The sequence below is a fragment of the Scyliorhinus canicula genome, chromosome 7 (genome assembly GCF_902713615.1).
Source record: "Scyliorhinus canicula chromosome 7, sScyCan1.1, whole genome shotgun sequence".
NCBI classification, from domain to species: domain Eukaryota; kingdom Metazoa; phylum Chordata; class Chondrichthyes; order Carcharhiniformes; family Scyliorhinidae; genus Scyliorhinus; species Scyliorhinus canicula.
Genome location: NC_052152.1, coordinates 10993588 through 11007277, shown reverse-complemented (window position 1 = coordinate 11007277; position 13690 = coordinate 10993588). Strand labels below are relative to the sequence as shown.

Here is a 13690-nt window from a genome sequence, read left to right as displayed (position 1 = left end):
CATCCCTCCTTCTACCAAAACACCACCAGAAGCAGGTTGACCATTTCTGTTCTTGCTGTTTGCAAAATGGTTGTAAGTTTACTGACATACATTAGCTGGTCATTTCAAAACAAATTCGTTGGGCTGGAATGTTCACGCCCGACAAGGCTGGAAGGATAAATCCTGCCATCATGCGGGGAGCACTTCAGAACCAGACTGAGGTATGGCAAGCCAATACATAAATGTAACTTTCAAAATTTCTGTCGTTTGTATGTAGGGAGATTCTGGAGGTCCTCTCATGTGTAAACAAGGCAATGAGTGGTTTCTGGCTGGTGTGACCTCATTCGGACGTGGCTGCGGGCTGCCTCACAGTGCGGGGGCTTACGCACGTGTTACGGAATTTGTGGATTGGATACAAGAGATTCTTCTTTACGGCACCCAGTGAACGTAGTGGCCGGGTTCGGTTGACCTTAACACCAAAGAGTTCAGCTTTACAGGTGCACCATAGAAAGCATCCTATCAGGCTGCACCACAGCCTGGCATGGGAACTGCTCGGCCCAAGACCGCAAGAAACTTCAGAGAGTCGTGAACACAGCCCAGTCCATCACACAAACCCGCTTCCTATCCATTGACTCTGTCCACACCTCCCGCTGCTTTGGGAAAGCGGGCAGCATAATCAAAGACCTCTCCCACCCGGCCTACTCGCTCTTCCAACTTCTCCCGTACCAGCCCCCCCGAACAGATGCCAGAATGTGGCGACTAGGGGCTTTTCACAGTAACTTCATTTGAAGCCTACTTGTGACAATAAGTGACTTTCATTTCATTTCCCAAAAGTCTGAGAACACACAGGAACAGATTCTACCCCGCTGTTACCAGACTCCTGAATGACCCTCTTATGGACTGATCTATTACTACACTCCTGTATGATTCACCCGATGCCGGTGTCTAGGTATTTACATTGTGTACCTTGTTTTGCCCTATTATGTATTTTCTTTTCTTTTCATGAACTAAATGATCTGTTTGAGCTGCACACAGTTAAATAATTTTCACTGTACCTCGGTACACGTGACAATAAACATATCCATCCATCCATCCATGTCGTCACATAAAATTCCCCTGTGTGCTATGTTTCTGAAGTTTGTTTCCTCTGAGTTAAAATTGTCCACAAGTAACATACACACCACACAAATGACAGAGAATGACCATCTCCAACAAGAGAGAATCTAACCAACTCCCCTTGACGTTCAAGGCATTACCATTACTGAATTCCCCACAATCAAAGTCCTGGTGGTTACCATTGACCAGAATATAAACTGGACATGCTACATAAATACTGTGGTTACATGTTCAGTCAGAGACTGGAAATTCTGCGTAGATTAACCCACCTGTTGACTCCCCAAAGCATGTTCACCATCTACAAGGTACCAAATCAGGGGTGTGATAGAATGCTGAGTGCAACTCACACAGCACATGAGAAGCTCAATGCCATTCAGGACAAAAGCAACACACTTGATTTTCATCCAATTAACCATCTTAATCATTCATTCCTTCCACCACCTGTGCACAGTGCCAGCCGTGTGTCATCTGCAAGAGACACTGCAGCAACTCACCAAGGCTTCTTTGATGGCACGTCCCAAATCCACGACCTCTACTACCTTAAAAGACAGGGCAGCAGATACCTGGGAACACCATCCCTGGCAATTGCACATTGCACATGCAGATAGTGACCTCAGGTCTCTGGCTGATATCACTAAAGGACACTATCTAGATGAACAAGGATAGGTGATCAAGGGTTGAACCTTGTAAGATTCCAGAGGTAACAGTGTGAGGACGGGACAAGAAGTAGCACTGTGTCGCAATGGTTAGCACTGTTATCTCACAGCGTCAGAGACCCAAGTTCAGTTGTGGCCTTGGGCGACTGTGTGGGGTTTGCACGTTCTCCCCGTGACTGCGCGGGGTTTCTTTGGTTTCCTCCCAAAGTCCAAAGAGGTGCAGATGAGGTGGACTGACCATGATCACTGCGTGGGGTTAAGAGGAGGGTGCGGGTAAGTGGGCGTAGGTAGGGTGCTCTTCCGATGGGTCTGTGCAGGCCCAATGGGCTGAATGGTCCCATTCTGCACTATAGGGATCCATGGGCGCGATTCTCCGCACTCACGCCGGTTCGGAGAATAGCGGGCCGCATAAATTTTCACGGCGACACTGGTCCGACGCTCTCCCGCTATTCTCCGAACCCCGCACAAACTACACGTCGGCATTCCCGGCAAAGGCCTCGAATGCGCCCCCGACACGACCAAAATCGCTACTTATTGCCCCCCGCTATTCTCTGGCCCGGATGGGCCGAAGTCTCGACGTCATCACGCCATGTTTTCATGCCGGCCAACACACCTGCTTTTCAAGTTCGTCAACCAGTCGGCCTGGCTGACGAGAGCTTCGAGTAGGTGAGCGCACCGCTCAGCGCACTGCTGGAGTCTGGCCACAACGGGGAAGGCATCCCCGAGAACGGGGGGGGGGGGGGGGGGGGGGGTCCAGAGCGGGGGGGAGTGGGGGAGACTGAGGGGGGGAGTGGGGGAGATGGAGGGGGGAGTGGGGGAGACTGAGGGGGGAGTGGGGGAGACTGAGGGGGGGAGTGGGGAAGACTGAGGGGGGAGTGGGGGAGACTGAGGGGGGAGTGGGGGAGACTGAGGGGGGAGTGGGGGACATGGAGGGGGGGGTGGGGGAGACTGAGGGGGGAGTGGGGGAGACTGAGGGGGGAGTGGAGGAGACTGAGGGGGGAATGGGGGAGACGGGGGGGGGAGATGGGGGGGCAGTGGGAGTGGGGGGAGGGGGGTTAGGTAGAGAATGAGCGAGTGACCCGTCCAACCCCGTTACAAAATGTCTGCCACCATGCCATGGCGAGCCGGTCACGAGGACACGGCCGCTGGTTCCCCTGTGGCTTACGGCCACAGGCCACTGACGCACCGGTGAGGAGGACGTAGTTAACTGCCCGTTGGATGCAGAAAGGGACCAGGGGTTAGGCTGCCCGCGTGTCAGCAGCGCGACCAGGCCACCGGGACACACAGGTATCCCGTGGCAGGCGGCTGCCGAAGTGTAGACTAACCTCCGTCTAACATGTCCGTCTAACATGTCCCGTTTCTCTGCCCCCCTCCACCCTTCTGTAGGTTAGCACAATGTCTGTGAACAGAACGGCTATGTTCTGCGCAGTGGTTGGGGCCGCTGCACTGCATTTGGAGATGCAGCAGCATCCACACCCACAACCCGCAGTGGATGCAGGGCCAGCTGCAGCAGCAGAGGGAAGGGCCGAGGAGTTGCCAGTCGTCGAGCAGCATGGGGGGGAGGAGGAGGAGGGAGAGGAGGAGAGAATGAGGGTGCAGCCACGGCGCCAGAGGCGACGACCAAGGCCGAGGGTGTACCGTGCCCGGATCTCTTTCCTAACAATGACGGACATCACCTGCAGGAGGAGACTCCGGCTGAGTAGGCGGACGGTGATACATATCTGTCACCTCGTGGCGCACCTCGCCCCACGTGGAACGGGGGGAGGACACGCCATCCCGGTTGCCATCAAGGTGACGGTCGCTCTTAACTTCTATGCGACCGGCTCCTTCCACTCTCCGAGCGGGGACCTCTCCGCGATCTCCCAGTCATCGGTGCACAGGTGTATCCGGGATGTGACCGACGCCCTCTATGCCATCGCCGATCGCTACATCACCTTTCCCGAGGACCGAGCAACTCAAGACTCACAAGCTCGTGGATTTGCCAGAGTGGCCGGGATACCGATGGTGCAGGGGGCAATCGATTGTGTTCACGTCCCCATGCGCCCGCCTGCAGGGGACAGGGAGGTGTTCACAAACAGGAGGGGGACATACTCCATGAATATCCAGTTGGTATGCGACCCCCACATGAGGATCATGAACATCTGTGCAAGGTTCCCAGGGAGTGTGCATGACGTCCCCCCCGGCTGATGGGCTGGTTGCTAGGCGACAGGGGTTATCCGCTGAGGTTTTGGCTGATGACGCCTATACGGAGGCCTCAGACCAATGCGGAAACCCGATACAACGAGGCCCATGCAGCAACCAGGGGTGTGGTGGAGCACTGCCTTGGCCTCCTGAAGATGAGATTCAGGTGCCTGGACCGCTCCGGAGGGGCCCTGCAGTACCAACCCAACAGGGTCGCTCGCATTGTTGTGGTCTGCTGTGCGCTGCACAACATCGCGATGCAGACGGGAGATGACCTGCTGCAGGAGGCGGAGGGAGAAGCAAGTGGCAGTGGTGCCAGCACAGAGGAGGAGGAGGAGGAGGAGGAGGAGAGGGAGGAGGAGGAGGAAAGGGAGGAGGAGGAGGATGAGGCTGGCGGAGTGGCGGGCGCAGCACGCAGACACGACCCAGGTGCTGGTGATGTCCAGGAGGCGGCACGAGGGACCCGGCGAGGACGGCGTGCACGCAATGCCTTGGTGGCAGCACGGTTCACGCGTCGTATGCGACGTCCCCGCTGAGCACCAAACCACCACCTGCATCGCTAGTCGTGCAGAGGGTCAACACACAACTGCCACCACCACAGCCCCCCCCCCCTCTCAGTGTACACTGCTCCACTTCGACATCACGCTTATCACTGGGTCCAGACGGTATGGCACAACATTAGTGGCTGTGTCAGCGGGTGTGATCAGTGCCATGTGGAATGATGACAGCCCGCTCTGCGAAGAGCTGTGAGCTCAGAATCGTTAGAGAGAGTCTGACCCATGGCAATAGCTGAACCATCCACCTTGGTGGCCGCTGAGATCGTCACGGACAATCCATCACGTGCCCGCGTGGGCTAGCTGTGGGAGGGGGTGGGGGGGAAGGGACTGCACACCCGGCACCGAAGTTTTATCGCTCGTCAACCCCACCGACACTCGGTCACCATCACGATTCCTGTGCCTGTGGAACAATCACACGGTATTACAAGTAAGGTGGAACAGTGTGTTTAATGTGAACAAACATTTACAGGTGCCCTAGCACCTACAACTAAACTGTGCCCTTCACCCGTGCCAACTTACACAGTGTCTCTCTTTGTTGCCTTACGGGCCCTACCACTACGTCTAAGTGATTCCCCAGATGATACAGCAGGAGTGGAGGAGGACTGCTGCGAATCGCCCCCTTCGACTCGTTTCTCCTTCGGCAAGCGTTTCCTGGGGTGACCCGGCCTTGATGGGCCAGGCTGCTCTGCGGGCGTCTCGGGTGACATTGTGCCACCCTGCTCTGCCTGCTGCCCACCCGATGCACCAGGGATGGGACGGGGGGAGGCCGAGAATTCCGGGATGTCCCGTGATGGACTTAATGGGACAGGCCCCGAAACCTCCTCCTCCCTCGGGGAGCCCGGTGGCCCCCGGGCTTCACTTTGGGACAGAGGTGCGAGCGGGGAGGTGCCCCGTCGCGCCACCGACACCTGGCGCTGCCAATCCTGAAGGCCTGCAACGGTATCCACCAGGATCCGAAGGTTTGCAGAGACGGAATCCAGGGAGTTACACATTCCCGCCAGGGACTGTGCGATCTCAACCTGTGAGTGCACGACACCATCCAGCACGTGTCAGGCGGTTGATGCTCTCCGCGACTGACTGCTGGGACTGTGCCATGGCGTGCTGCGACTGGGCAATGACCTGGTGAGACTGGGTCAAGGCCTGCAGAGCGCCGGCAATGTCGTGTTGGCTCTGGCGCATTACTGCCTGTGAGAGGGCAACCCTGTCCAGGGCCGAGGATGACGCGTGCACATTAACCCCAACGCCTTGCATAACCTGACCCATTGCCTCCACCGCGGATGCCACCCGTGCGGTGTCGGCCTGGGTTGCTGCCATGAGCGGCACCACTCCCTGCTCGTGGACGCGGTTCGACTCCTCTAACAGCGTCTGCAGAGTCTGGAAGACAGCCCTCATCCCGTCATTGTGTCCCTGGGTTTCTTGATGCATCGGCTGTGCGGGTGGGTTGAGAAAGTCCAGGAACTCGGAAAACGTCTGGGAGCCAGCTGCATGCTGGGCCTGGCCTGCCCTCCGCCAGTCCGGGCCCTCGGCTGCTCCGACCTCCACCTGCTGTACCTGCTCAGCTGTGATGTGCGACCCAGACTGTGACCCAGGAGCCTCATCACTAAATAGCCCAACCGGGGTGAGTGTCTCTGGGATGGTGGATGGTGTGGGAGATAGCTGTGCCGCAAGCTCGAGGTCATCTTGTGTTGACGCCTCCTCTATGTCATCGGCCCGCTGAGAGGCCGCAGGGCGTTCGCGGGCCATTTCTCTCTCTTGCTGTGTCGCCGCCCTCTGGGCATCCTGCTCCACAGATTCGGTTAGGGAGGATGGGACTCCCCACTGATCGGGCACCCTCTGTCGTGCGGCCCCGGGTGAGGTGGGGGCAGATGCCTGTGTCCGCCTGGAGGCAGACAGCCCTGGTCGTTCGGCATCACGTCCTAGGGAAGAGAATGTAACGGGTTATTTAGATTCGCTCGGCCGGGCGCTGGACGGTCCCAGTGGGCAGGGTGTGAAGGGACAGAGGATGGGGGAGGTGTCCCAGTGGGCAGGGTGTGTGAAGGGACAGAGGATGGGGGAGGTGTCCAAGTGGGCAGAGTGTGTGAAGGGACAGAGGATGGGGGAGGTGTCCAAGTGGGCAGGGTGTGTGAAGGGACAGAGGATGGGGGAGGTGTCCCAGTGGGCAGGGTGTGTGAAGGGACAGAGGATGGGGGAGGTGTCCCAGTGGGCAGAGTGTGTGAAGGGACAGAGGATGGGGGAGTTGTCCAAGTGGGCAGGGTGTGCGAAGGGACAGAGGATGGGGGAGGGGGGCTGTTTGTCATGCAGGGTTGTCTCACTTGTTGCAGCTCCGCCAACCTCGCATTGCGCGATCTCCCGAGTAGCAGATCCCCCAACAAGGTCCAGGGCCCTCTGCTCAAACGTGGTGAGGGGCCGCAGGATGGGCGAACCTCCTCCTGTCTTGTTCCGTTCACGGTGGTTGTGAGCGGTCTTGTCCTGTTGGGGGAGGGTGCATAGGTAGATCATTAGAATACGGTAGGTATCAGCAGTCCGTTCAGATACTGGCACAGTTTGGGGGTCAAGTTGTAATAAGACCATTGCATCTCTCCACGGGGGCCAGAGCGCTGGGTCTGTGACAACTTTGTGAACCACCCTCAACTCACTCTGCCCCACTCCCCCTCCACCCCCCGTGCCGGGGGGGGGGGGGGGGGGCGGTGGGTGATGAAGTAAAGGGGGGAGGGATGGTTGTGACCCGGGGTCACCCTCTTGGCACTTACCCTGGCAGCCCTGGTGAGGTCGTGCACCTTCTTCCGACATTGGTCTGCAGAGCGAGGGGTCTGCCCCACAGCACTGACGGCAGCAACCACCTCATGCCAGGCCTGGCGCACCGCGCTGGCAGGGTGGTGATGCCCTCTACGCGGGCAGATGATCCCCCTCCTCTGCTCGATTGATTCGAGCAGCGTCTCCACATCAGCCTCCACGAATCGCGGGGCTGCTCTCCTGAGCTCCGACATCCTGGCCTAGTTTCTGTGCTCGCCTGCGCCTTTTTACGGCGTCGGGCGGCGTCACGTGGGCGTGTTCGTAGCGTCGCCGCGTTCCGGCGTCATTGCACACATGATTGACGCGGCCCCGTTCCTAGCCCATTTCCCGGACGTGAATACCTCGGGAAATGGGCCGTGTCGGGCCGTCGCAAAAGTCGGCCGTTTTCACGGCCAACTTCGCGATTTTCCGCGGGTGCGGAGAATCGCGCCCCATATATTCTAAGAAGCCATTGCCAGAGATGAGCTGGCTATGATCAAAGGAAGATTGCGACCAAGCAAGGCTATGTTTGAGGTGGATAGTGAAATAGAGTGTGGAAGAGGTCATGGCATGAGAACAGTAGGGACAGGGACATCTCGAATGAACTGTGTAGATCATTCCGTTTGTAACATATCCATGAAGCAGCAATTTGCATGAACACAATTCATTAATGCCATTCATTATAAAATTCAATAATTTAATAACAATGAACTTCAGTATAGTTTCCATTAAACAGATCTTTATAATCAACACCGACGGGTTTGATTTCCACTGGTAATTAATTGGTTCAGCAAACTTATGTAAAATCCCTGCCTTTTTTTTCATTCATTCACTGGGATGTGAGTGTCACGAGCTTGGCCAATATTTATTGCCCATCCCTAATTGTCCTTGGCAAGGTGAGGTGGACCATCTTCCTGAACTACTGCAATCTATTTGGTGTAGGTACACCCACAGTGCTGCTAGGGAAAGAGTTGCATTTGATCCAATGGCAATGATAGCGTTCAAGCTCAGGATGGTGTGTGGCTTCCTGGGGAACATGCAGGAGATGGTATTCCATGCATCTGCTGCTATTGTCGTTCTGGTTGGCAGATGCTATCGAAGGAGCCTTGGTTAGTTGCTGCAGTACATCTTGCAGATGGTGCACACTGCTGCTACAGTGCATTGGTGATGGAGGGAGTGAATCTTTAAGGTGGTGGATGAGGTACCAATCAAGCAGGCCTCTTTGTCTTGAATGGTGTTGAACATTTCGAGTGTTGTTGGAGCTGCACTCATCCAGGCAAGTGAGGAGTATTCCACCACACTCCTGACTTGTGCCTTGTAGATGGTGGGCAGGCTTTGGGGAGTTCGGAGATGAGTTACTCTACACAGGATTTTCAGCCTCTGATCTGTTAAATAGCCACAGAATTTATATGGCTAGTCCAATTCAGTATCTGATCAATGGCAACCCCCAAGATATTGATAGGTAGGGATTCAATGGCTCTCTGTAACTTTTTGAAGTTGTGCAATTACCCCCCTCTAAAATATGTATTTCTTTGACTCTGGACTATTCTGCATTCATCAGGGGCAGCACGGTAGCACAGTGGTTAGCACTGTTGCTTCACAGCGCCGGGTCCTGGGTTCGATTCCTCCTTGGGTCACTGTTTGTGGGGAGTCTGCACGTTCTCCCCGTGCCTGCGTGGGTTTCCTCCGGGTGCTCCGGTTTCCTCCCACAAGTCCCGAAAGACGTGCTGTCAGGTGAATTGGACACACTGAATTCTCCCTCTGTGTACCCGAACAGGCGCTGGAGTGTGGTATTTTGACAGTAACTTCAATGCGGTTAATATAAGCCTACTTCTGACAGTAATGAAGATTTTAAAAAAAAATCTCTTCCTTGATCCCACAATTGGCAGTCGTGTCTCAAACCACTTCAGCCCATGTTCCGACTTTAAACCTGCCCATCACCATGCTCCTGAAAATAACAACGTATTTCATCAAGCCTTTGTGAACACTTTTCCTTTGAATCGGTGTCCATTTATTTTTAAACCTCCATGAAACACTTAGGATAATTTGTTTGCATTAAAAGCACTGTATTTAACTGTAAGTTGTTGCGATTCTAACTTGCACACGTTAATGCGATACAATCGTAGGCTCCTGAACTTAGGAACAGTCAAATGAACCAGCAGCTCTCCTCGCACTCAGCAGTAGAAGTTTCATTCTAACACACTTAAGTTCACCAGGAACGGGTCATTGTTGCTGGGTGGCCTTGTTCAGCATTAGTCGGTTGGCTTTTGACACTTTTTCCAATGGGGGTGAGTTCACTCCCATAAAATTCAGGTGGGGAGCAATGATTCTGATACTACTAATGATTACAGAATCCCTGGATTGGGAGGGATGAGTGGTGGCGAGCAATCAGCTTGGCGCCTTGCTCCAGGTTGACCGAAACCAAGGCCTACTAATTCCCACACTGACCTCCATTCTGGGGTTTAACCAACTAAAACACGCACAGCTTACTAGATTGAAGCACTGCGCAAATTGTTAATGCTTCTTCAATCAACAATAACAATGACAATCTGAACTTGACAGTCAGCCCTATAAGGAGATATCGAGGAGAACCAGAGATAGGTTTAAAAGAACATCTTAAATAAGGAGCCTAGTTTATGAAGGGAATTCCAGATCTTATGAACAAACAAAATAGAAGCAGAAGTAGCCATTCGGCCCCTCAAGCCTGCTCCGCCATTCAATAGGATTATGTCTGATCTGTTCCAAAGTTGCGTGATCCTATGTGAGAAAGAAAATCTCCTCACCTATGTCCTAAAACAGACACCTACAATTTTAAAACATTACCCCCTAGTGCTGGACTCAGCCACAAGAAGAAACAACCTTTCATACCCAGGTTGTCGAGAACATTCAGGATCTTATATAATTCAATTGAGTCACCCCTCACTCTTCTAAACTCCCGTGGAAATAAGCCCAATCTGTCCATCAATTTACTGATGACACCACTGTCGTGGGTCGGATTTCAAACAATGACGAGACAGAGTACAGGAATGAGATAGAGAACCTGGTGAACTGGTGCAACGACAATAATCTCTCCCTCAATGTCAACAAAACGAAGGAGATTGTCATCAACTTCAGGAAGCGTAGTGGAGAACATGCCCCTGTCTACATCAATGGGAACGAAGTAGAAAGGGTCAAGAACTTCAAGTTTTTAAGTGTCCAGGTCACCAACAGCCTGCCTTGATCTCCCCATGCCGACACTATAGTTAGGAAAGCCCACCAACGACTATACTTTCTCAGAAGACTACGGAAATTTGGCATGTCACCTAAGATTTTCACCAACTTCTACAGATGCACCATAGAAAGCATTCTTTCTGGTTGTATCACAGCTTGGTATGGACCCGGCTCTGCCCAAGACCGTAGGAAACTACAGAAGGTCGTGAATGCAGCCCAATCCATCACGCAAACCAGCCTCCCATCCATTGACTCTATCTATAATTCCCGCTGCCTCAGAAAGGCAGCCAGCATAATTAAGGACCCCACGCACCTCGGACATACTCTCTTCCACCTTCTTCCGTCAGGAAAAAGATACCAAAGTTTGAGGTCACGTACCAACTAACTCAAGAACAGCTTCTTTCCTCCTGCCATCAGACTTTTGAATGGACTTACCTCGTATTAAGTTGATCTTTTCTCAACACCTATAACTGTGACATTATATGCCCCCTGCAACCAGAAGCTGTAACTGTGACATTATATTCTGCAGTCTCTCCTTCCTTCCCTATGTACGGTATGCATTGTTTGTACAGCATGCAAGAAACAATACTTTTCACTGTATACTAATAATTGTGCTGGTTTAGCTCACTAAGCTAAATCGCTGGCTTTGAAAGCAGACCAAGCAGGCCAGCAGCACGGTTCGATTCCCGTACCAGCCTCCCCGAACAGGCGCCGGAATGTGGCGACTAGGGGCTTTTCACAGTAACTTCATTGAAGCCTACTCGTGACAATAAGCAATTTTATTTTTATTTATTTGTGACAATAATAAATCAAATCAAATCAAATCAAAACTGCAACCTTTACTCATAAGAAAACCCCCTCATTCCAGGTATCAACCCGGTAAACCTCGCTGAGCTGCCTCCAATATATTTCTATCCTTCCTTAAATAAGGAGACCAGAGCTGCACACAGTACTCGAGATGTGGTCTCACCAATGCCCTCTGTAAATGAAACATAACATCCTTTTTGCACTACAACACCTGGGTCTCTCTGCACCTCGGAATTCTTCAGTCTTTCTCCTTTTAAGTAATTCTCTGCTTTTTTGTTCCTCCAGCCAAAGTGAGCAACTTCCCACTTTTCCCTCCATCTTCAAGATTATTACCCACTCACTCAACCTATCTATATCCATCTGCAACCTCCTTATGCAGCCTTCACAACATTCATTCCTGCCTATCTCAATGTCATCTGCAAATTTAGCTACTACGCCTTTGCTCCGCTCATCTAAGTCATTGCTATGAATCGTAAAAGGTTGAGCCCCAGCTTGGACTCCTGCGGGACTCCACATCCTGCAAATCAGAAAAAGGACCCATTTTTCAAACTCTCTATTTCCTGTGTGCCAGCCAATCTTCTATATAAGCTAAAACGTTACCTCCTACACCTTGAGCTTTAAATTTCCACAATAAAATTTGATTTGACACCTTACCAAATACTTCCTGGAAATCTGAATACAGTACATTTACAGGCTCCCCTTTATCAACAGCACATGTAACTCCAAAAAAGGACTCTGATAAATTGATTAAATATGATTTCCCTTTCACAAAACCATGCTGACTGTTCCTGATTACCGTGAGTTTTTCTAAGTTCCCAGCTATAACCTCTTTAATGATCAATTAGAGAACCGTTCCCATAATAGACATCCAGTTAACTGGCCTATAGTTTCCTGCTTTCTGCCTCCCTCCCTTCTTGATGGAACCTTTCCAGAATCTAATGAATTTTGGAAGATTAACACCAATGCACCTACTAACTAAACTCTTTTAAGACCCTAGGATGTAGTCCATTAGGATCTCCACAGTTTATTCAGTAAGACTTCCCTCGTGATTGTAATTTCACCAATGTTCTCTGTCCCTTCTATCTCCAGGTTTCCAGCTCTGAGTGTGCTTTGTATCTTCTATCGTGATGACAGAAGCAACATATTTGTTCATCCACCATTTCCTTATTATCAAGTATTAACTCCGCACTGTCATTCTTTTGAGGACCAATACTCATTTCACTTGCACTTTCCTTTTTTTAAATGCTTGTAGAACTTTTACCATCTGCTTGGGACCATGGCAGTTGAAGACACGGCCACCAATGGAGGAGCAAAACAATCAGCGATGTGCTCGAGCCCGTAACTGGAGAAGCACAGAGACCTTTGGGGGGGGGGGGGGGGGTAGCAGAGATGGATGAGGTTACAGTGATAGGCAGGGCAAGGCCACAGATGGATTTGAAAACAAGAATGAGACTTTTTACATTACCTTTACTGACTGGGAGCTGATGTGGATCAGCTAGCACATGGATGTTGGGTGATGGAGATCTGATCTGATTTAGGACATAAGCAAAAGCTTTGGACAAGTTCAAGGAGGGTACAAGGTGAGAAGCTGAGAAATAATTAAGTTTGGAGGCAACAAAGACGCTGTGGATGAGGATTTCAGCAACAGAGGAGCTAATGTGGGGCAGACACAGTGATGTTACAAAGATGGAATTAGGGCAGCCCTTTCATTCAGGATGTTGTCTTGTGGTTACCGGCAGCTGAGGAGAAATAATTCTCTGGGCTGGTGAGCGACCAGTCAATCCTCCAGATCCCACTAATTAACCAGCCTGGCTAATTGATCGCGACATTGGTGCCAATGAATGCAGCAGACCTGTCTGTGCCTGCTATTGGATTTTGCTGAGTGATTTGTAGAAACTTGACATGGTTACAATCTACTCCAGCCAACCTAAACTCCAGATGGAGCCAGCCAGTCCATTGTCCAAACTCCAAACTGACCCTGCTCACCTCCCTCCCCGCACAGAATGAAAACCGCAAACAGTTCATTTAATCACACAATCCATTTTAATTAAAAACATTTCACCTTCCCCTTCACCCCACACCCTCCCCCCACGCCCCCCCCCCCCCCCCCCCCCCCCCAGCCCCTCTCAAGCACAAAGAAAACAAATTTTAACAAACAAGAAGCAATAAACATGCCAAGAACTGAAATACTCATCCTGGACAATTTGAAGGGAAGAAAATGTGGACCGGGTTCTGTCTTATCTTAATTTGCTTAATTTGTAGAGAAGGAGAATTGGGCTTTATCTTTCCACATTTTGTTCGTCATGGTTATCGCATGTGTCCAGGGTCATTGGCCATGGCCTCTTCACCAGAAGCTTTATGTTGAAGTGATGATAATTCTTCACTGCTTTAAAGCCATTCACTGCTGCTACT

The 13690-nt window shown here is 51.9% G+C and overlaps 1 protein-coding gene across 1 annotated transcript in view; it reads left to right on the top strand.

Annotated features, from left to right (window-relative positions):
- tmprss15 (transmembrane serine protease 15) overlaps positions 1-552 on the top strand; it is a 115355-nt gene extending 114803 nt beyond the window's left edge. Inside the window, exon 25 of the mRNA XM_038801257.1 lies at positions 257-552. Coding sequence (XP_038657185.1) covers positions 257-424 — 168 coding nt within the window. The 3' untranslated portion in view covers positions 425-552. The remainder of the gene's footprint in view (positions 1-256) is intronic.
- Positions 553-13690: the final 13138 nt, after the last annotated feature.